This window comes from Hyla sarda, chromosome 6 (genome assembly GCF_029499605.1).
Source record: "Hyla sarda isolate aHylSar1 chromosome 6, aHylSar1.hap1, whole genome shotgun sequence".
NCBI lineage: Eukaryota > Metazoa > Chordata > Amphibia > Anura > Hylidae > Hyla > Hyla sarda.
Genome location: NC_079194.1, coordinates 61,818,239 through 61,839,660, shown reverse-complemented (window position 1 = coordinate 61,839,660; position 21,422 = coordinate 61,818,239). Strand labels below are relative to the sequence as shown.

The following is a 21,422-nucleotide window of genomic DNA, read 5'->3' as shown; positions in this document are numbered from 1 at the left end:
ATGTAAAATGTAATATAAATATATAAATAAAATAGTAGCAAAATATCAAAATAATAGCAAAATATCATATTACACTGGCATTGATCTAATAAGAATCTCACTGGGCCCTAGTGAGGTATCAAAAATAGTGTGAATTAATGTTTAAATAAGTCCATGAATCTGCAGATAAAAAAATATAAAAATAAAAATACCAATAAATCCGTAAAAAACGTGTGGATATTGTAACATAAAGTCAATGGAAAAATTAATAAAAAAGTTGATGAATGAATGATACGAAGTATCTCTCGTCACTGCTTCTGGCTTGGTCTGTTGTAATGAATGGATCGCAGCCTCATAATCCTCATGTGCCCCAATGAGTGGAAGGGGGGCACAGATAGATAGGTCAACGGGGCTGCCAAGGGAGACCTATCTATCTGTGCCCCCCTTCCACTCATTGGGGCACATGAGGATTATGAGGCTGCGATCCATTCATTACAACAGACCAAGCCAGAAGCAGTGGCGAGAGATACTTCGTATCATTCATTCATCAACTTTATTAATTTTTCCATTGACTTTATGTTACAATATCCACACGTTTTTTACGGATTTATTGGTATTTTTATTTTTATATTTTTTTATCTGCAGATTCGTGGACTTATTTAAACATTAATTCACACTATTTTTGATACCTCACTAGGGCCCAGTGAGATTCTTATTAGATCAATGCCAGTGTAATGTGATATTTTGCTATTATTTTGATATTTTGCTACTATTTTATTTATATATTTATATTACATTTTACATCTGAATGAAAAGTAATTTTTGAATAAACGCTGTTACATCTATCTTTGTCCACACCATTATGCACCATTGGTGAGGTCTTATATGTGGACCAGTCTGATGTTACTAAGGGTTATCCAGAGATTTTTATTTTTTAATATGGTGCTGAAGCAGAGGGAAAATAGAGGACAACACCACCATACCGAGCTGGTCCCCCATAGCTTCCATTCACCTCTATCCAGTCCCCCTGAACTTACCTCTTCGTCCTGCTTCTGAGAGCAGCACCAAATGCAGTCCCCGCCTGCTAAGCCAATCACTAGCCAAGACAGGACACTTCTGCGGCCAGTGATTGGCTGAGCCGGCAGGTCCTGCTTTAAACGATCATCTCGGAAGCAGGACAAAGAGAGATGATCAGGGAACCGGACAGAGACAAATGGAAGCTATGAGGGACCAACGCTAGTTAATTATTTTTTTTTCTTTTATTCCATCCCCCCCCATATTATTTATAAACAAACTCCTTTAGTGTTTATTCACACAAACGCAAAACTAAATGACTGAACATAGCATCAAATCTGAAGCTTCAAATCCTGCACATCAAATATGCATAGGATACTATACATGTAAATAAACCCTAATTTGCGGTTGGAAGCGACACCCAACACCTGTTTTTTTGGGGGCACGAATATTGCAAGAAATGTGTATTTCAGGGAACTGTCATTTACGCTATTTAAAAGGAATCTGTCATCAGTGTCCCCAGCACTAACCTGTTGGTATAGGCAGGTAGTGACACTAATTATAATAATACTTACCTACCCCAGATCCGTGGTCCCGTTTGGCCGTTATCTTCTTTTATCCGGCAGCAGGCTTGGTGCACTGCAGGAGCACGCTGATGTCACGTCAAACAGGACCACGGATCGGGGGTAGGTAAGTATCATTATTCCAACAGGTTAGTGCGGGTGACACCCATGACAGTTTCCTTCTAACAATATGATAGATATTGTACACAGTTATAAAACGCTAATAATACTCTTCACGCCCCCATAAATTACTAGGACCAAGTCCTCTTTCACACAAACATGTTTTTGCATCCATACTATGTGCCATAACATTTCCGGCATTTACCCCTGCGTTATTGTAGCATCCACCCCTTATTTGTCTTAGATACTCTACAATATATTTTGTATTCTTGTGTTCCATGACTATTTACTTAGATTATGTTTACTGATATTGCACATATACCGGTAGCACACATTGTACTTTTATTATGGGATATTAATACCATAAATGAATAGGACTATTCATTCCTTATCTATGGCCTCCTCCTTTCACATTCAATGCTTTTATTAGATTTTATTACCAAGAATATTGTACAAATAAAGTTATCCCTATGACCATATGGCGTTGTATATCAGTTGTCCACAAATTTTATATCTCCCGCAACTTAGTAGTCAGAAACCACAGTGACTAGGATATGGATTTACCAATACAAGTATATGGGACTTTAGGCAAATCCGTATCCAGGTCGCTGTGATCTCTGGCTACAGTGTTGCGGGATATCCTGCCGCCAGAGCATGAATGCAGTTACTCTTTAAATCATAAATAATACATTTATGGACAACACATATGTAAACGCCATATGGTCAAAGGGATAACTTTATTTGTATAATATTCATGGCAATAAAATCTAATAAAAACATTGAATGCAGAATGAGGAGGCCATAGATAAGGACTGAAATAGTCATTCTGGGTAGTAATATTCCATTGTTAAAAGTGCAAAGTCGTATTATATGTGAGATATCAGTAAACATAATCTAAGTTAATAGTCGAGGTACCCAAGTATACAAAAGAGGGAAAACATTATTCGTCTCCATTTTCAATACTTTTCTATGAAGGGAACAATTTTTTTCAGCACACCATTCTCGGTTATCAGTTTCTCCATTATAATGATAAAGGAGATATGCAACTTTTTTTTTTTTCTTATGCATTGCTAAATCGTTAATGATGGATAAAATGGTGATTTATAAAATGGTGAACATTCACTTTTCTTTGGAATGTATATTAGAAAATAGAGAAAATTTTTATATACCTAAGATGGCTTAAATGGCTGTTAGATCCGAAAACATTTTATATGTTGTTACTGATGAAAATTAAAGACCTTTTGTAATATGGTTGTTTAAAAATGTTTCAATAAATATTATAAAGAAACGGCTCCTGAAAATCCCACCACTAGGGGTCCCCACACCTACTGGGACACTAACCAGTCCTGTAGCAGCATCAGGCTTGTCCATGAATCATGGACATGAGATGACTCATGGACAAGGCTGCATGAGCAGACAGACCAACCACCTCCCACCACTACAAGGAGGGACACGCACCCTTCCACCACACACCAATTACCTCCCACCACTACAAGGAGGGACACGCACCCTTCCACCACACACCAATTACCTCACACCACCACAAGGAGGGACACGCCCCCTTCCACCACACACCAATCACCTCCCACCACCACAAAGAGGGACATGCCCCCTTCTACCACACACCAATCATCTCCCACCACAAGAGGGACACGCCCCCTTCCACCACACACCAATCATCTTTCACCACCACAAGGAGGGACACGCCCCCTTCCACCACACACCAATCCCTTCCCACCACCACAAGGAGGGACACGCCCCCTTCCACCACACACCAATTACCTCCCACCACCGCAAGGGAGGGACATGCCCCCTTCCACCAATCACTTCCCACCACAAGGAGGGACACACCCCCTTCCACCACACACCAATCATCTCCCACCACCACAACAGAGGGACATGCCCGCTTCCACCACACACCAATCACTTCCCACCACCACAAGGAGGGACACGCCCCCTTCCACCACACACACCAATCACCTCACACCACAGCAAGGGAGGGACATGCCCCCTTCCACCAATCACTTCCCACCACCACAAGGAGGGACACGTCCCCTTCCACCACACACCAATCACCTGCCACCACAAGGAGGGACACACCCCTTTCTACCACACACCAATCATCTTTCACCATCACCACAAGGGAGGGACACGTCCCTTTCCACCACACACCAATCACCTTCCACCACAAGGAGGGACATGTCCCTTTTCACCACACACCAATCATCTCCCACCACCACAAGGGAGGGACACGTCCCTTTCCACCACACACCAATCATCTCCCACCACCACAAGGGAGGGACACATCCCTTTCCCCTGAGAGGATTTCTAACACTGAGAGCCAATGAAAAGAGGGATTTTTAAAAAATAAATATAGGTGAGGAGGTATAAAAATTACATGCACATGGTCAGGATAAGGTACTGAGTGACATATTAATGTTTTTGTTTTTTTTGCGGGATCTGACAGGTACGGTTCTGGTCTGAAGCATTTCCCATCTATCCTCTTCATCTACACTATATTAATGCATGTTACAAAACAAAGTTACAAGACGATTGACAGTAACTGCAGAACACCCCGGCTTCAGACTGAAAGGATCACAAAGCTTCAGGCATTTCATCTTTAAGACGTCCAACGGGGCAAGTCGGGACACATTAAGTATCAGTCAGATCTTGGTTTATTTCAGGAATGTGACTTGGAGCATTCATTAATGTTTTGTTCTTCAGACCATAATGGAGAGTATACAGGCAGTGGGGCAGCAGGATGTGCTCAGCTATCCTTTTAATTGTTTGTGACTACATATATGCTCATAGAGCAAGCAAAGCACGTTTGTCAAAACCACCAACCAAATTTATTGTTATTATTTAAGCGCTTTTCCAGTGATCCATATGCACAGGTAATTTCAATACAGGGCATAGGGAAACTTGAATTGCTGCAGCCCTTTACTTTCTCCCTGCCGATGTTAGGTGCAGGAGATAAAGAGTATTATGATAACCTAAAGAGGATTGTCCCGGCAGGGAGAATTTTTGCACATGCTGCTGGCACTCAAGGGAAAATAAACAGTTATACTTACCTGGTTTCCTGAGCACCCGCTCTCTGCCATAATCCCCTTAATTCTTTACTAGTTCTCCCAACATTCTATGTGAACAGGAAAGGTTATGCTCTGTAACTGAAAAGAACTGACAACAAAGACCAGTGTTTTCCAAATAGTGTGTCCCCAGCTGTTGCAAAACTACAGTGTCAATCATGCCCAGACAGCCAAAGGCTGTCTGGGTATGATGGAAATTTTAGTTTTGTAACAGCTGGAAACCCACTGTTTGGAAACACTGGCATAGAGATCAGCTGCTAAGTGGGAATTTCAAGTCTGTATGAAGTTTCAGTGGAACTTGCAAAGAGGACGACTGTAGCAGGAGAATCAGGAGTCAGCAGGGGAACAGGATGGGTAAGTATACCACTTTGTTATTTTCTCCGCAGCCCTAGCAGCATAGAAAAAGTGCTTCCTTCCCGGTCAACCCCTTTACATAGATTACCTAAATAAGGAACTGCAAAAACAACGTATTTATACCATGAACTTGAAAACCCACAAACCTTCTGATAATCCTACACCGAGGACAGGGAGAACAGTGTGAATATACCTGGGGTGAAGGTTATGAAGCTTGCCTTACATACTTAGCGGTAATACTTTTAAGGGCCCAGACTCCACTCTGTTTATTTGCAGTGCCCATCGCTCTTTGCGCTGATGTGCCCCATTTGTTTCAAACTATTTCCCTCCATTTGATAGCCTAAGACTGTCTACCATACAGTCATGGCCGTAAATGTTGACACCCCTGAAATTTTCCAAGAAAATTTAGTATTTCTCACAGAAAAGGATTGCAGTAACATGTTTTGCTATACACATGTTTATTCCCTTTGTGTGTATTGGAACTAAACCAAAAAAGGGAGAAAAAAAAAGCAAATTGGACATAATGTCACCAAACTCCAAAAATGTGCTGGACAAAATTATTGGCACCCTTTAAACAATCTTATTTTTCCCCAATTTTTAAACTCCCCTGGGGCAAGTAACAGGTGTGGGCAATATAAAAATCACACCTGAAAGCAGATAAAAAGGAGAGAAGTTCACTTAGTCTTTGCATTGTGTGTCTGTGTGTGCCACACACATGGACAACAGAAAGAGAACTGTCTGAGGACTTGTGAACCAAAATTGTGAAAAAAAAATATCAACAATCTCAAGGTTACAAGTCCATCTCCAGAGATCTAGATTTGCCTTTGTCCACAGTGTGCAACATTATCAAGAAGTTTGCAACCCATGGCACTGTAGAAAATCTCCCTGGGCGTGGACGGAAGAGAAAAATTCATGAAAAGTGTCGCCGCAGGATAGTCTGGATGGTGGATAAGCAGCCCCAAACAAGTTCCAAAGATATTCAAGCTGTCCTGCAGGCTCAGGGAGCATCAGTGTCAGCACGAACTATCCGGCGACATTTAAATAAAATGAAACGCAATGGCAGGAGACCCAGGACGACCCCACTGCTGACACAGAGACATAAAAAAGCTAGACTACATTTTGCCAAAATCCTTCTGGGAAAAAATCTTGTGGACTGATGAGACCAAGATAGAGCTTTCTACTGTTTACTGAAAACTGAATGAGGCCTACAAAGAAAAGAACACAGTACCTACAGTGAAATATGGTGGAGGTTCAATGATGTTTTGGGGTTGTTTTGCAGTGTCTGAATGTGTGAAAGGCACATGTGTGAAAGGCATCATGAAATCTGAGGATTACCAATGGATTTTGGGTCGCACTGTACAGCCCAGTGTCAGAAAGCTGGGTTTGCGTCCGAGATCTTGGGTCTTCCAGCAGGACAATTACCCCAAACATACGTCAAAAAGCTCCCAGAAATGGACGGCAACAAAGAGCTGGAGAGTTCTGAAGTGGCATCAATGAGTCCAGATCTAAATCCCATTGAACACCTGTGGAGAGATCTTAAAATTGCTGTTGGGAAAAGGCGCCTTCCAATAAGAGAGACCTGGAGCAGTTTGCAAAGGAAGAGTGGTCCAACATTCCGGCTGAGAGGTGAAAGAAGCTTATTGAGGTCATAGGAAGCGACTGATTTCAGTAATTTTTTTCCAAAGGGTGTGCAACCAAATATTAAGTTAAGGTGGTACTCCGCCCCTAGACTTATCCCCTATCTAAAGGATAGGGGATAAGATGTCAGATCGCCGGGGTCCCGCTGCTGGGGACCCAGGATCTCTGCTGCGGCACCCCGCTATCATTACTGCACAGAGCAGACTCGCTCCGTGCGTAATGACGGGCAATACAGGGGCTGGAGCATAGTTACATCACGGCTCCGCCCCTTCATGACGTAATGGGCCGCCCCCTCAATACAAGTTTATGGGAGGGGGCGTGGCGGCCACCACGGGGTTCCTTTGGATAGGGGATAAAATGTCTAGGGGCGCAGTACCCCTTTAAGGGTGCCAATAATTTTGTCCAACCCATTTTTGGAGTTGGTGTGACATTGTCCAATTAGCTTTTTTTTCCTCCCTTTTTTGGCAAAGGGAATAAACATGTGTATAGCAAAACATGTGTTACTGCAATCCTTTTCTGTGAGAAATACTTCATTTACTTGAAAAATTTCAGGGGTGCCAACATTTACGGCCATGACTGTATTTGCAAATCACTTCATTTACAAAAAAAATTACCCCTGAATAAAAGTTTTGGCGATGTCACTGTCTAGTGCCTGCTAGGGGAATTCCATCTCTAGCAACAGAGAGACCAAACTTAGATATTGTTATGCCCCGGAGAAAACCTGGGCTGTGTGCATGCAAGCTAAGACTGTAAGCCATGTCACAGCAGAAAGGAGGAGGGCTTGTGAGTAAGTGATTTTGCTGACTGTTCAGAGAAGTATGGGAAAGGAAGTCCATGTGTCTGTAATGCTGGCAAACGGACCAATTCTGGCCCCACCCCCTGAAGTAAAAAGAATGAGAAATGGCTGTGCAATATGGAGGGGAAGCTCGGGGAGTTAATACCAGCAGTGAGAGCACTAAAGTCACTCGGTCAGCACTCTTGAGCGGTAATGTAACCAGATAGCAGCAAAACAAATAGCTTAGCTTTAAAAGAAAAAACTTCACAAAAAAGGTACTGTACATGACAAGCTTCAAGCACTGATCTTCTTTCCTTCTTTTCTTTTTAGAAGAGTGGTATATGCTTTAAATGGAGACGCATAGTTGAGACAGAGACCATTTGCACTGCAACAACTTAAAGGGGTACTCCGGTGGAAAACAAATGTAAAAAAAATATCAACTGGTGTCATAAAGTTAAACATATTCGTAAGTTACTTCTATTTAAAAATATTAATCCTTCCAATACTTATCAGCTGCTATATGCCCTACAGGAAGTTATATTTCTTTATGGAATTATTTTTTGTCTGACCACAGTGCTCTCTGCTGACACCTTTGTCCATGTCTGGAACTGTCCAGAGGAGAAGCAAATCCCCATAGCAAACCTCTCCTGCTCTGGACAGTTCCTGACATGGACAGAGGTGTCAGCACTGTGGTCAGACTGAAAAGAACTCGAGAAAGAAATACAACTTGCTTTGTAGCATACAGCAGCTGATAAGTACTGGAAGGATTAAGATTTTTAAATAGAAGTAACTTAGAAGTACAAACAGTAAATTACAAATCTGTTTAATTTAGTGGCACCAGTTGATTTTAAATAATTTGTTTTCCACCGGAGTACCCCTTTAATATCAGATAATGAGCTTCACAGTTTTTTTTTTACCCCTCACATATATAAAACACACCCCATGGAAAACAATTGAAGAATAAAACCAAGTAGTCACCTCACAAATACAAAACATACATGAACTAGTCCTCCAACATCTTTATTTACATAAAGCAATGTTTTTATCATTTGCCTGTATATCATTGAGAAATTAAAAAATATATATATTCACACATATATACACATTGTATATACACTTACATAAATATACATATACATATTATTTACACACCTCTTGCCTATTACATCACATGCAAATCATAAATATTTACTCTTTGATTTCGGACACGCTCGCCTTTTATGTTATCTATGGTGTAGGCTATTCCTATGACACTAAAGGGGCTATTGTTTTTTTTTTTAATTGATAGCCTCTCTTTAGGATATACTTTTAATATTAGATCTGTGGAGGGGCAGATCCACTGTTTGAAGGGTAGCAGATTTTATTTGGAACAGCTCCATTATTTTAGCAGTGGCTATTTGTGGTATTACAGCAAAGTACCATTCCCCACCGATCTCATGTTGATGGCTTATCCTCAGGATGGTCCATCAAGAACAGAATAACCTCTTAAATGCCACCTGATTAAACATGTCCTGTGACATAAAACACAGGTGACACGTGGCAGACATATAAAATCAGTAACATTTTGGACTCCGGAATGTTTGAAGTGGTTCTACAGAATTACACTCTAAATGCAAGTCTGCAAAAAGCTCTGTTATAGTGTCTGATCTCAGACTATCACTAATCTCTAGAATTAGGGGCTTTTAGTGTGCTTATCAACCTGTGCATGGTATCAAAAAGTATAGTAAAGAAACTTACTAATATAATGTTATTAGCCATAGTGCCGACATCCTTCATATCAGCTGTGCTCTCTCCCTTTAAGCAGTGACATCACAGGCTCTGAAAGCAGTGTGCTCTGTCCCCCTTTCCCCTCCCCTCTTGTCAGCACAGGACAAGACTAGTAATGTGAAGAGAAGCCTTTTGATAAGGATTCAAATCTAATGAGCAGTAATATCAACTCTCCTCTTCACACCACTGGTCTTGTCCTGTGCTGACTGGAGGGAAGGGGGTATGGAGCAGACTGCTTTCAGAGCTTGTGATGTGACTTTTCAGCTTACAAGGAAACGAGCAGAGCTGATATGGAAGAACTTTGCACCATGGCCAATAACATTATATTATTAAGTTGTTTTATTATACTTTTTGACAAAATGCACTAGTTTTTTTCTGTTGCTGGTGAATCTCTTTAAGCTTCATTGGCATGACCCATAGTAGCCAATGGAGCGGAGCCAAAAAGAGGTTTGAATACTCTGTACAGCTCTTTTATTCTCGAAATCACTGGTTGTCCAGGACTCCATCCAAGCGATCTTCTAATGTCTAATATTTTGGTTAGATGTCTAACTGAATAGACAGAATTTTGAGTATAATTCATACTTCAGGTACATATAATGCAGTTCTAAAGTAATGCACAAAATAAGGAAATCCTTTAAGAATACAAAAGGACATTGGCAGGGACAGGACCATCTCCAAGATAGAATGAACCCAGCCAACAGGTTAAAGTGGGTAAGAAGTGAGGGGGGGGGGGGGGGGGGGGGAAGCATATAAATCCAAAATCAACTTTCTGCTCATGAAATTATCAGTTTTCTGGAATATTTTAAATGTCTCCAAGCCCTATGTTTATAGCTAGAATAGGATGGATCCACATATAAAGCTCGATATGTTGCAAGAAAACTGTCCTGGAGTCTAGAATCTCCAGTTGAAGAAGGATTTCGACTGTGTGACCAATTTCTTTGGCCTATTTACTGTAAACTAGGCACTGACACTAGTTTTTCTCAGCACAACCAACCATACAGACTAGTTTCTATAGAAGATTTGCCAGGATTTATCAAGACTAAAGGATCAGATGGGAACAAAAGCCCAAAAAGTGGATATTCACGGGTATGGCCACGCAGTATACACCTGACCTCTGGCTACCCTCATTATTTGGAGAAAGGATTTTTACACCAGTTTCACCTCTGCCAAAAAATGTTGTACTTTATACGTCCTTAAGTTCAAGCTTGCAGACTCACATATTTGGCGAGCCTCCGAAGCCCTACAAAAGATCTCTTCTTGTACAAATGAAGGGATTTGCCATGATAGTTCTCTCGAACTGTTGGCATCTTCACATTGCATTCATCTAATTGAGAGTTAAAATGAAAAATGATATGTGAGGGATAAGCCATGCGGAAACGGCAGCCTTTCTCTCTATAGTAACTGGATTCCCTTCCTGTAAAATGATACAGGGCCCGTTCATAACGATGCATAATATTGTCATGCGGCCAGCTTGAAAATCAGGAGATGAGGGTTAGAGTTTCTATAGGGATCCAAATCTGATCAATCTAATGTACGGAGGAAGATATCTCATAAGGGTTTGTTGTCCGCAGCAAGAACAATTTTTACCTTATTCTAGAAATATCAAGAATTGCAGAAACAGACCTGCAGCTTCTCTTCTCCAGCATCCCCCAAGACAATACAATGGGTGTTAAAGTTTCTATAGGGACCCAAATCTGATCAATCGAATGTATGGAGGAAGACATCTTGCAAGGGTTTGTTGTCCGCAACAAGAACTATTTTTACCTTATTCTAGAAATATCCAGAATTGCACAAAACAGACCTGCAGCTTCTCTTCTCCAGAGTCACCAATGACAATACAATATCCAAATCACAAACTACATCAACACCTACAGCACAAACCAAAAGTTTGGACACACCTTCTCATTAAGAGTTTTCATTATTTTCATGACTATGAAAATTGTAGATTCACACTGAAGGCATCAAAACTATGAATTAACACATGTGGAATTATATACATAACAAAAAAGTGTGAAAATATGTCATTCTAGGTTCTAGCCACCTTTTGCTTTGATTACTGCTTTGCACACTCTTGGCATTCTCTTGATGAGATGTAGTCACCTGAAATGGTCTTCCAACAGTCTTGAAGGAGTTCCCAGAGATGCTTAGCACTTGTTGGCCCTTTTTACCTTCACTCTGTGGTCCAGCTCACCCCAAACCATCTCGATTGGGTTCAGGTCCGGTGACTGTGGAGGCCTGGTCATCTGGCGCAGCACCCCATCACTCTCCTTCTTGGCCAAATAATCCTTACACGGCCTGGAGGTGTTTGGGGTCATTGTCCTGTTGAAAAATAAATGATGGTCCAACTAAACGCAAACCGGATGTAATAGCATGCCACTGCAAGATGCTGTGGTAGCCATGCTGGTTCAGTATGCCTTCAATTTTGAATAAATCCCCAACAGTGTCACCAGCAAAGCCCCCCCCCCCCCCCCACACACCATCACACCATCTCCTCCACACCAGCATACCTGTGAAGTGAAAACCATTTCAGGTGACTACCTCTTGAATCTCAAAAAGAGAATGCCAATAGTGTGCAAAGCAGTAATCAAAGCAAAAGGTGGCTACTTTGAAGAACTTAGAATATGACATATTTTCAGTTGTTTCACACTTTTTTGTTATGTCTATAATTCCACATGTGTTCATTCATAGTTTTGATGCCTTCAATGTAAATCTACAAATTTAATTGTCATGAAAATAAAGAAAACTCTGAAAAGTGTGTGCAAACTTTTGATCTGTACTGTACATACTAATGCCCTTCAAGCAATTGATGCGGAGAGTGATTTGGATCTTCACAACGTCCCTATGACAAGAATGACACATAGCTGGTAGGGTTAGTGATGGGATGCAAGAGAAGAGATGCTGCAGACTTTATCCAGACACGACAGTAGCAAAGTCCAATTGTGTTATTGTTAACGTGCAGTTAAAAAGGCTTTCATTCAATGCATTTGGTGGTTCTCCTGTGTGTTTTTTAAAAAAATTTTTTTATTATTGGTTCCAAAAATGGACAGGCCATACTTCATGTCTATATCAATGTTTTCCTACCAGTGAGCCTCCACCTATTGCAAAACTACAACTCTCAGCATGCCCGGACAGCCAAGGGCTGTCTGGGCATGCTGGGAGTTGAAGTTTTGCAACAGTTGGAGGCTCACTGGTTGAAAAAACACTGGTCTATACAATAGACTTCAAATTTTGGTACAAAGCACTGTTCCATATGACTATATAAAATGTTGTAAAGATGCAGCTGCAATTTTTTTGCCGATTACGGAAGCCAATGCGCATATTTTTTAAAATTATTATTAATAAAAAATAATAATATATTTAATTTTTTTTCTTTTTTAATGGGTTACTCCGCTCCCCAGTGTCCAGAACTCAATATTCCGAACGCTGGGTGCTTCCGTGTTCACGCCCGCCCCCTCAATGAAAGTCTATGGGAAGGGGGCGCGACAGCCGTCACGACCCCTCCCATAGACTTGCATTGAGGGGGTGGGACGTGATTTCACACAAAAGCCTGCACCCAGCATTCGGAACATTGAGTTTCAGACACTGGGGAGCGGAGTAACCCTTTAAAAAAGAAAAAAATTTGAATATATTATTAATTTTTTATTAATAATAATAATTTAAAAAAATATGCCGATGAATTTTACTAATGTGAAGATACCCCAAGAGCCACAATTCTCAGCTAACATCCCCTATTGCAGATTGAAATCAAACTAAATGCAGTGGCCCAGATTGACAAAATTCTGGCGCAATTTTTTATAATATATATATATATATATATATATATATATATATATATATATATATATATATATCCCCAAAAAAATATTGCCGCACTGCTCATCAGATTAAATGCATGGTGCCAGCATCCCGGAACCGATCAAAGTCCCTACAATATAAACAAACAATGGTACAGCAATCCAAAGATAAGTGAAAAGAACGTTAGGTTTATTGGCTCATATCACAGCAACGTTTCCGTCCTATCATAGGACGGAAACGTTGCTGTGATGTGAGCCAATAAACCCAACATTTTTTTCACTTATCTTTGGAGTGCTGCGCCATTGTTTTATATATATATATATATATATATATATATATATATATAATCTTACACCACATTTATTATCAGTTTTAGACACTGGTTCAACAAAAGAGGCATGGCCAAATTTAGTAAAATGTTGGCACAAGCTTTAGTTTTAAGTCAGCCAACAAGTTGGATTTAACTTAGACTAGACAGTCCTCAGATAAGCCAGATTTATTATTCAGGGAGATGTATTAGTCTGACGAATTTGAAGACTGTCTAAGTTTGCACTAACAAGTAGACAGTTTTTGTCAATCTAGGGCAGTGTTTAGTTATATTCTCATAACAAAATCTGTTGGTGTGCCAGATACATCACACGATGGACACCAACATAGCCTGACAAAACCAATGACAATGGAGTCCACCAGATAAATAAAACCAGACTCTGTTTGGTATGAGCAACAATGACATTTATTCTCAAAATAATATTAAAGGGTTTGTTCGGGATCAGAACAGTCTTTCAAAAAACAGTGCCATATCTGTCCATGGCCTTGCCTGGTATTACAGCTGTACTGCAATACCAGACGTGGACCAATGATAGACATGTCACCATTTCTGTAGCAGATACCCCTTACATGAAACTCAATGAAGTGCAGGCATTTATATTAGAGGGGGCACAGGCACTGCAACTAGACAGCATGTACCTATGCACTAACTGCAGCATCGCACTGGTCTCATATATGGAGCTATATACCCATAGTGGTGTACGTATACTCACAGTGGTCACAGTTTAAGTTTTCAGTTATCTTCAACATAATAAATTTTAATGGTAACATGAAATGGTTGATAGAAAAATATTTGTGTGGTCTCATGAATGTGTGTCAGTTTTTTTGATCATAGGGCGAAAAAATGCCCATCACGTTTATGATCACATATGGTGGTGTATAGAAATAGTTTCACTAAAGAAAGTGCTCTGTTAAGAATTGGGTGTATTCTCACATGTCAAGTGACACCAGCAGCGTAGCATGCTTTTTGGCTGCACAGTTTGTATTAGTGAAACACTGGTTCTCAATGTGTAAAAGCCGTTCTGCCAAAAATTACCGAAAAATGCTGTGCACCACTGGTGCCATTTAGGATGTGAGACTATACATTTACACATATAATTGGCCAGTTAGGTTTAAAGGGGACTTGTCATCACCTGTCTTCATGCTGCCTGAACAAGTCATCAGGGTGCTCCCCAGTGGTTTCTGCCTGCCCTGCCAGCCTTGAGTGACAGATCTCTCCCTATACCCAAAGAGGGAGAAATCTATCAATTAAGGCTGGAGGGCTGAAATGACTCATTGTTCGGGGCCTGATGATTCATTGTTCGGACAGCATGCAAGTGGTGAAATGTTCTCTTTAAACACGGAAAAACTATGAACATTGTAGTGAAGAAAAGCAAAAATGTAGAAGTGTCCTAGTCAAGTACCATAGTTCATCTTTCATCTCCTAAACGGTACTAGAAATTATAAATCTGATTGGACTGAGACAGGATGCCCTAACAGCTAATAAATTCTCATCGGATGATATTGAGATGGATGGTTTCTTGGACACAGTTCCTCTCCTAACCAGAGCAGTAGCCTGCAAATTCTATACACCGTTTATTGTATGACTAGTGTCTAAAGTTGGCCATACATTAGCTATTGGCTAAATGCTCAACAGCTATTCCACCGGTCCTCCTCATACACATGCATGCTTGGTTCAAGCTCAATGGAGCCAGACTCTGGTGTTGAAAGTTAACTTGCCCAATCCCATTACCCAGACATCATTGGGAAAAGTTAGCCCCCACCCACCAAACCAAGACCAAGATTGTCAACCGGTCCTGACGAAATTGTTGGATTGGCTATCACTGCTCTTATGTGTATGGACACCTTTGGTCTACAACCCAGTCAGGTAGAGTAATCTGAGAAGACCTGTCTGACGTTGAAGTGATCATAAATGCCACTGACATCTTGCTGATGAACACAGGAATGTATAATACAGGAATCTACATATTTAATAAATGGATTCAAAAAGTTTTGAAAACCGAATTTTCAATACATATAACGCAAAACGGAACCAGGGAGGTAGATAAGAAGAAAAGGCAAGATGAAACCCTTAATGCCAAGCTAGATGGTTATATCCTTTACTATATGATATATCCACTTAGTAGTGTACATAGTAGTCAATTACACCATCAATAATGCCCACACCACATATCATGACAACACCGAAAATGGGGAGCCTCGTACAAAGCACTTTTGGATTAAGAGTGAATCAGGTCTTCTCTGTGTTGTGGCTTCTACAGTGCAGCAATGGATTCACAACTGGTGAACCAAAAATCTATGAGCCCAACACTCCAATATGAGCAAATTATTACGGTAAATCCCTTTTACTAACCCAAACCGTGCAAATAAAAAAAAATCCCTTTATTTGGGTATAATATATAATATATTCTCTTTATTTCATCCCTATGGATACTCTACCTAAAAGGCTTCCATTAGTTCATATTTATTTCTGAGAAAGTGCCAAGCCTTTAGAGACACATTTCAGTAGTGCTTGGTGTGCTTATTCTGACTGCTATCACATTTATTAGGATCATCTGTTCAGGCTCTTCATGATGAGGTTTACATGAAAAAAACATTTCGGTTAGTTTTTTTTAAGGGAACCAGTCCTCACTTTCATGCTGCCTGAACCACAAGCCATCTGTGTGGCTCCCGGTGGTTTTAGCCTGCCTAACCTAGCCTACCCTTTTTGGGTACAGGGGGAGACCTATCAATGGCTGGTGTGGCATGAAGAAGCCATTGGCAACTACCTTGATGACTTGTAGTTTGAGCAGCATGAAAGAGTAGACAGGTTCCCTTAAACAAACACAAGTGTGATGTCATGCTGAACTTGTGATGTCATCAGAGAATAGTACTCTAGATCTCCAGAAACCTTAGGTAAATGAAGAGCAGAATTGATAGAAGGCAGAACTCAACCTGAAAAAAAAGTTAATCTTTTTCTTCCCAATGATCCCACATGAACTCTGCCTATTAGAAGGTGACCAAGCTCTGTGCACAATATACACTCAGTTAAACATTTGGCAGAATTATTATTTGCAACTCAAAATTGCCAAGTTAACTATAAACGCAAAAAAAGACGAACCACACCCCCCAAAAAAAGTGCATTATACCTTCATTACCTTACCATCCTTATGCCATCCTTTCAGGCTCTACAATTGGCACTAATGCTAATGAAGTTATAGCAATATAACACATTTCACCATCCAAAAGAAGTGATCATGTGGCAGGAGAGTATCACGATGGATTTCCACGTACATGCTACTTAGGGTTAATCGGTTATAACCCATTTTTTTCCCCTTGAAGCATGTTGGCATGCATATGGACCTGGAAGTGCATAGTCATACTCAAGTAACATATGCAGCATGATCAGGGGTGAGCAAAGCATTGCTTATTCCCTACGGAAAAAAAAAAGATAATTGGAAAGACATGTAAACACGCAATGTTGCATAAACAGTTGAACTGACGTAGAATAGGATGAAGTATTTCTTTCGAATACCACTTGGTGGGAGACCCTCGCCACCATCAATCTCCTGAGTAACCAATTCCCTTAGCAACAACCCAAAGAGGGCATCACCCATTCTACCGAGCAAACTATAGTTACATTGGGTTTTTCTTCACAAATCCCTTTGGTTAGTGGCAAATCTAATTTCCAGTGGATCCACAAGGGAGAAAATGAACAAGCAAAAACAAACTGTAAATAAAGAGTTCAAGCGCTGAAGTTACTTGTACCATTTCCGTCATTACTTCCCTTAGCATTCACCTCAGCTATAGGGGTTTTTAACTAAGTATCCAAATCGTTGGAGGTTTTCCATGATATATTTAGGGGCATACATGTGCTCATGGGGGTCGGCCGCAGGATACTCTTGCTTGGTTCCATCAAACCATCCCCCAGTCTTTATAAGCCATCTGATGTAGTTTAAGTCTCTTTTGTCTTCATAGTCACCCCATCTTGGAAAATCCCCATTTTGTGCAGAGATGAGCTTAAAATGGATTCCTTCTGGAGGGAAGCACCAGGAACAGTGCCAACCAGCAAAGTGTAAAGGGCTCCCCAAAGACCACTGAACTAAAATGTGCCCAGTTTTATTTTCATACTGACGGAAGTTGGGCATAGTGTAATACTCCCGTCGGCGCAGGCGGATACCGTCTGTGCCATATACAGTTCGAAGCATTCCAATAGTGCAACCAGAAATCACCTCCAAGGTCCCTGGCTGCTTCCAAAAGAAGCCATAGAGTGACTTGCGCATATGAAAAGCAATGGGCTCCGTCCACCCATCATAAAGCTTAAGAAAGAGCACACCCTCCCTACTGGGGATCTCATCTGCATCATCTATAATGAAAAGGTCATCATCTCGCAGGTTGCGCAGACGACCAATCCCATTGCGAGTCAAAAATGTCCGTAGATAGTCATCTGCTATCCAACCATCTTGTTTCCCACCTTCAGGGAAATGATCCAGGAACACATAGACTACTTTGGATTTAATGTACTCAAAAGTTCCATTAAGAAGCATTTGGCGAAATAAGAGAGCACGTGCCTCACCATATGCTGTGAAGTTTGATTCACATATTAAGAAAACATCTACAGCCCCCTCCAGTTCCCGAAATCGTGCTTCCAAAAGATCAAACTCATGATTTATATTGATGGCATTGATAACACGGCGTGGTTTCAGCCGTGGTGTTAGTCTATCCTTAGTGGGGAGATTGGAGTGTTGAACAACTGTTGGCACCCCACAACTAGGTCCATGCCAGCCAGGTAAGCAAACACATTCCACCCATTTCCTCCGTTTCTGTGTTGGCTGCTGTGGCTGTCGAGAAATGATTGGTGATACTTTACGTGGCAAGGACCGTTCTGGCTTCTCAGAAGGCAGGCGGTCTAGTGACTTTGTTCCTGGTTTAAAACATACACCGCCAGACTTAGTTCTCACAAAATACTCTGCTGTATCTTCCTGCAAAACAAATTCCTTCAGGTGCAATTCATCTGTGCTAATGCCTGGACCATGTCCTGAAGGTGGCGGCCTGGGTTGCTGAACAGCAGCCTCCGGAGGTCGATAGTAGCCAGGGGTGCGTAGAACCTGGGTACCATCATCTGTCCTTTCTAGGTGTTGAAATATCAAAGGCCGGGATTCCCAAAAGAAGCCAGAAATGAAATTAGGACTAAGAGAGACCAAGTCCTTTGACAATGAAACATAAGACAGGGCTTTCAGAAAGTGGAGAACTGAGATTACACACAGTCCAGCCATGCAAAGGAGCAAGAACATCTTGTGCCACCTCATCTTCATCCTGTTAAAGAAGCAGAAACAACATTCGTAAGAATTTTTACAACCCAATTTCAGCAAAATTTATGGTTACTGTTAAAAAAAACTACTAGGCTCTGGGTGAAATGGCTTTAGTTTCTTAAATACGAACAATCACAAAATGACATTTACATCAGTTTTTTATTTTCAACATATGTTTTTTAAGTGTACATTCATTTTCCAGTTTTCACATTGGCCACTACGACAGATGACACGTTCTGTATTCTGCAGCTTTGCTGTTTAAACTGAAACAAAAAGTGCAAAGTCATCTCCATTAAGGGGTGGCCAAGTTAACACAGATCTATTGTACATAGAAGACTAGATAAGGTAGGATAGCAACAATAAACACAGATAAGGCTTAGCATGCAGCTCTAATTTAACCCCTTAAGGGTGCATTCACACGGGCGTATTTGTCAGGGCCCCTAAAGTGCTGCCCTCTTTGTGCCTGCTAATAGCGGCAATCCGCCGCTACCAGCAGACACACTGTCGCAGTGTATCCGCACATCCCGGCCGCTCCCCCGGCTCCCTGAGCTACACAAGAGCGGCCGCGATGTGTGCGAGTACACTGCAGGGCAACTCGCACATCGCAGTGTCTGCTGGTAGCGGCGGATTGCCGCTATTAGCAGGCACAAAGAGGGCAGCACTTTAGGGGCCTTTGTCAGCGCAGCCGCAAATACGCCCGTGTGAATTAAAGGGGTACTCTGTTGGAAAACTTTTTTTTTTAAAATCACCTGGTGCCAGAAAGTTAAACAGATTTGTAAATGACTTCTATTAAAAAATCTTAATCCTTCCAGTACTTATCAGCTCCTGTTATGATCCACAGGAAGATCTTTTCTTTTTGAATTTCTGCCTGACCTCAGTGCTCTCTGCTGACACCTTTGTCCATGACAGGAACTGTCGAGAACAGGATAGGTTTTCTATGGGGATTTGCTACTACTCTGGAGAGTTCCTAAAATGGACAGAGGTTTTAGAAGAGAGAACTCTGGACAGACAGAAAATAAATTAAGAAGGAAAAAAACTTCCTGTGGAACATAAAGCAGCAGATAAGTTTAACTTTCTGGCACCAGTTAATTGAAATTTTTTTTTTCCAGTGGAGTAGCCCTTTAAAGTCTGTATCACACCAATGTAATTTCTGTATTTAGTAACTCCCGTTTACTTCAGCTTTCCTTGGCCAAAGATACACTTAGAGGGAGATCTATCAAAACCTGTCCAGAGGAAAAGTTGCTGAGTTGCCCATAGCAACCAATCAGATTACTTCTTTCATTTTTCACAGGCCTTTTCAAAAATGAAAGAAGAGATCTGATTGGTTGCTATGGGCAACTCAGCAACTTTTCCTCTGGACAGGTTTGGATAAATCTCCCCCTTAGACTTTGCTGGAGTGATTTATCGCTACAGATATTTCATTGTTTGACTGCTTTTTACCTCTGGCAACTGGGAGGAAACTGCTATAAGATCGCGGGCCTAGGAGACATATACCTGATATAGCTTTAACATATACACTTCCAGTCATGGCAGACTAAGGTAGTGACTACTGTTGTTCTATGGCACAGTTGTATAGTGTGATTTACAAGCGGTCATACCTCATTATAGAAGTTATAATAACCTAACCCCAGGGCCGGAGCCTGGGGTAAAACACCCCTATTTAGACAACCCCTAAAACGCAACATTTAATGTGGTTTGTGTTAAAACGTTTTCTGCCCAGAAAAGATATATAAAACTGATGCCAGAACATAACAAGATGTATAAATGTGTAAATGTATCTCGGAGTGATCACTCCTTTAAAGGGGTAAATGTTCCGAACGCTGTGTGCACGTTGCGGAAGTCGACCACGCCTCCTCAATGCAAGTCCATGGGAGGGGGGGCAATGCCCCCTCCCATAGACTTGCATTGAGGGAGCGTGGCCAAACCCCCGCAGAGCACACACAGCGTTCGGAACTAAATGTTCTGAACGCTGGCCAGTGGAGTACCCCTTTAACTGTTATATATGGCACTGCAGTTGCCTCTATATTACTTAAAACAACACTTTATTGCCAGTCTCATTTATACTGTGACATCTTGTTCCGTTCTGACATCAGTTTGATATATCTTTTCTGGAAAACTTTTTTTTTCAAAAGTTATGTTTTAGGGGTTGTCTAAATAGGGGTTTTTACACCTCGGGCTCTGGACCTGGGGTTAGGTTACTTATTATCGTCATAGGGCCCCTTACTGCCCTTGGGTAGTTGAGTATATCTGTATAGAAGTTGTCCCGTGATCCTGGAGATTGCTAGTATCACATGACACAGTGTCTAGATCTGGCCCCAACACCCTGCTGTACTTTCTACATAGGCAATATGGGAATAAAAGTGTGAATTTCCAATCGGTAAAAAAGTAATAAAATATACATTTATAACAGTATCGGAGGATATGCAGAGTGCACTGCTTCCAGCATTCCAGGGTGATTCCAGTTTGCGGGACATATGTAAACAAACCCTAAGAGTTATTTACTGAACCAACAAGAAACAGAATACAAAACGGCACTGGTGTAATTCCAGATGTCCTTTATTCTTGGATAGGAGTTATATGGGCATGCTGTCTCTGAAAACCGGGATAATGGGAGGTGCTCACGCCGAACAAAAGTACCGTAGTAATAATGAACATATGGAGAACGATTACGGAGCACTCACCCGGTGTATATCCCAGGCTGGCAGGTAGATAG

At 41.2% G+C, this 21,422-nt stretch overlaps 1 protein-coding gene and 1 long non-coding RNA gene across 5 annotated transcripts in view; one reads left to right on the top strand and one right to left on the bottom strand.

Moving 5' to 3' along the window:
* LOC130275679 (uncharacterized) overlaps positions 1 to 4,815 on the top strand; it is a 96,325-nt gene extending 91,510 nt beyond the window's left edge. The window contains exon 5 of one of the 2 annotated variants that reach the window (XR_008844867.1): positions 4,144 to 4,815. This is a non-coding gene — a long non-coding RNA (uncharacterized LOC130275679). The remainder of the gene's footprint in view (positions 1 to 4,143) is intronic. The other variant, XR_008844866.1, reaches the window with a different exon arrangement.
* Positions 4,816 to 13,403: 8,588 nt separating this feature from the next.
* Positions 13,404 to 21,422, bottom strand: part of MGAT3 (beta-1,4-mannosyl-glycoprotein 4-beta-N-acetylglucosaminyltransferase) — a 93,894-nt gene continuing 85,875 nt past the window's right edge. For all 3 annotated transcript variants that reach the window (XM_056523903.1, XM_056523901.1, XM_056523902.1), the window contains exon 2: positions 13,404 to 18,713. In XM_056523903.1, the coding sequence (XP_056379878.1) occupies positions 17,198 to 18,712 (1,515 nt within the window). In that variant the 5' untranslated portion in view covers position 18,713 and the 3' untranslated portion in view covers positions 13,404 to 17,197. The remainder of the gene's footprint in view (positions 18,714 to 21,422) is intronic.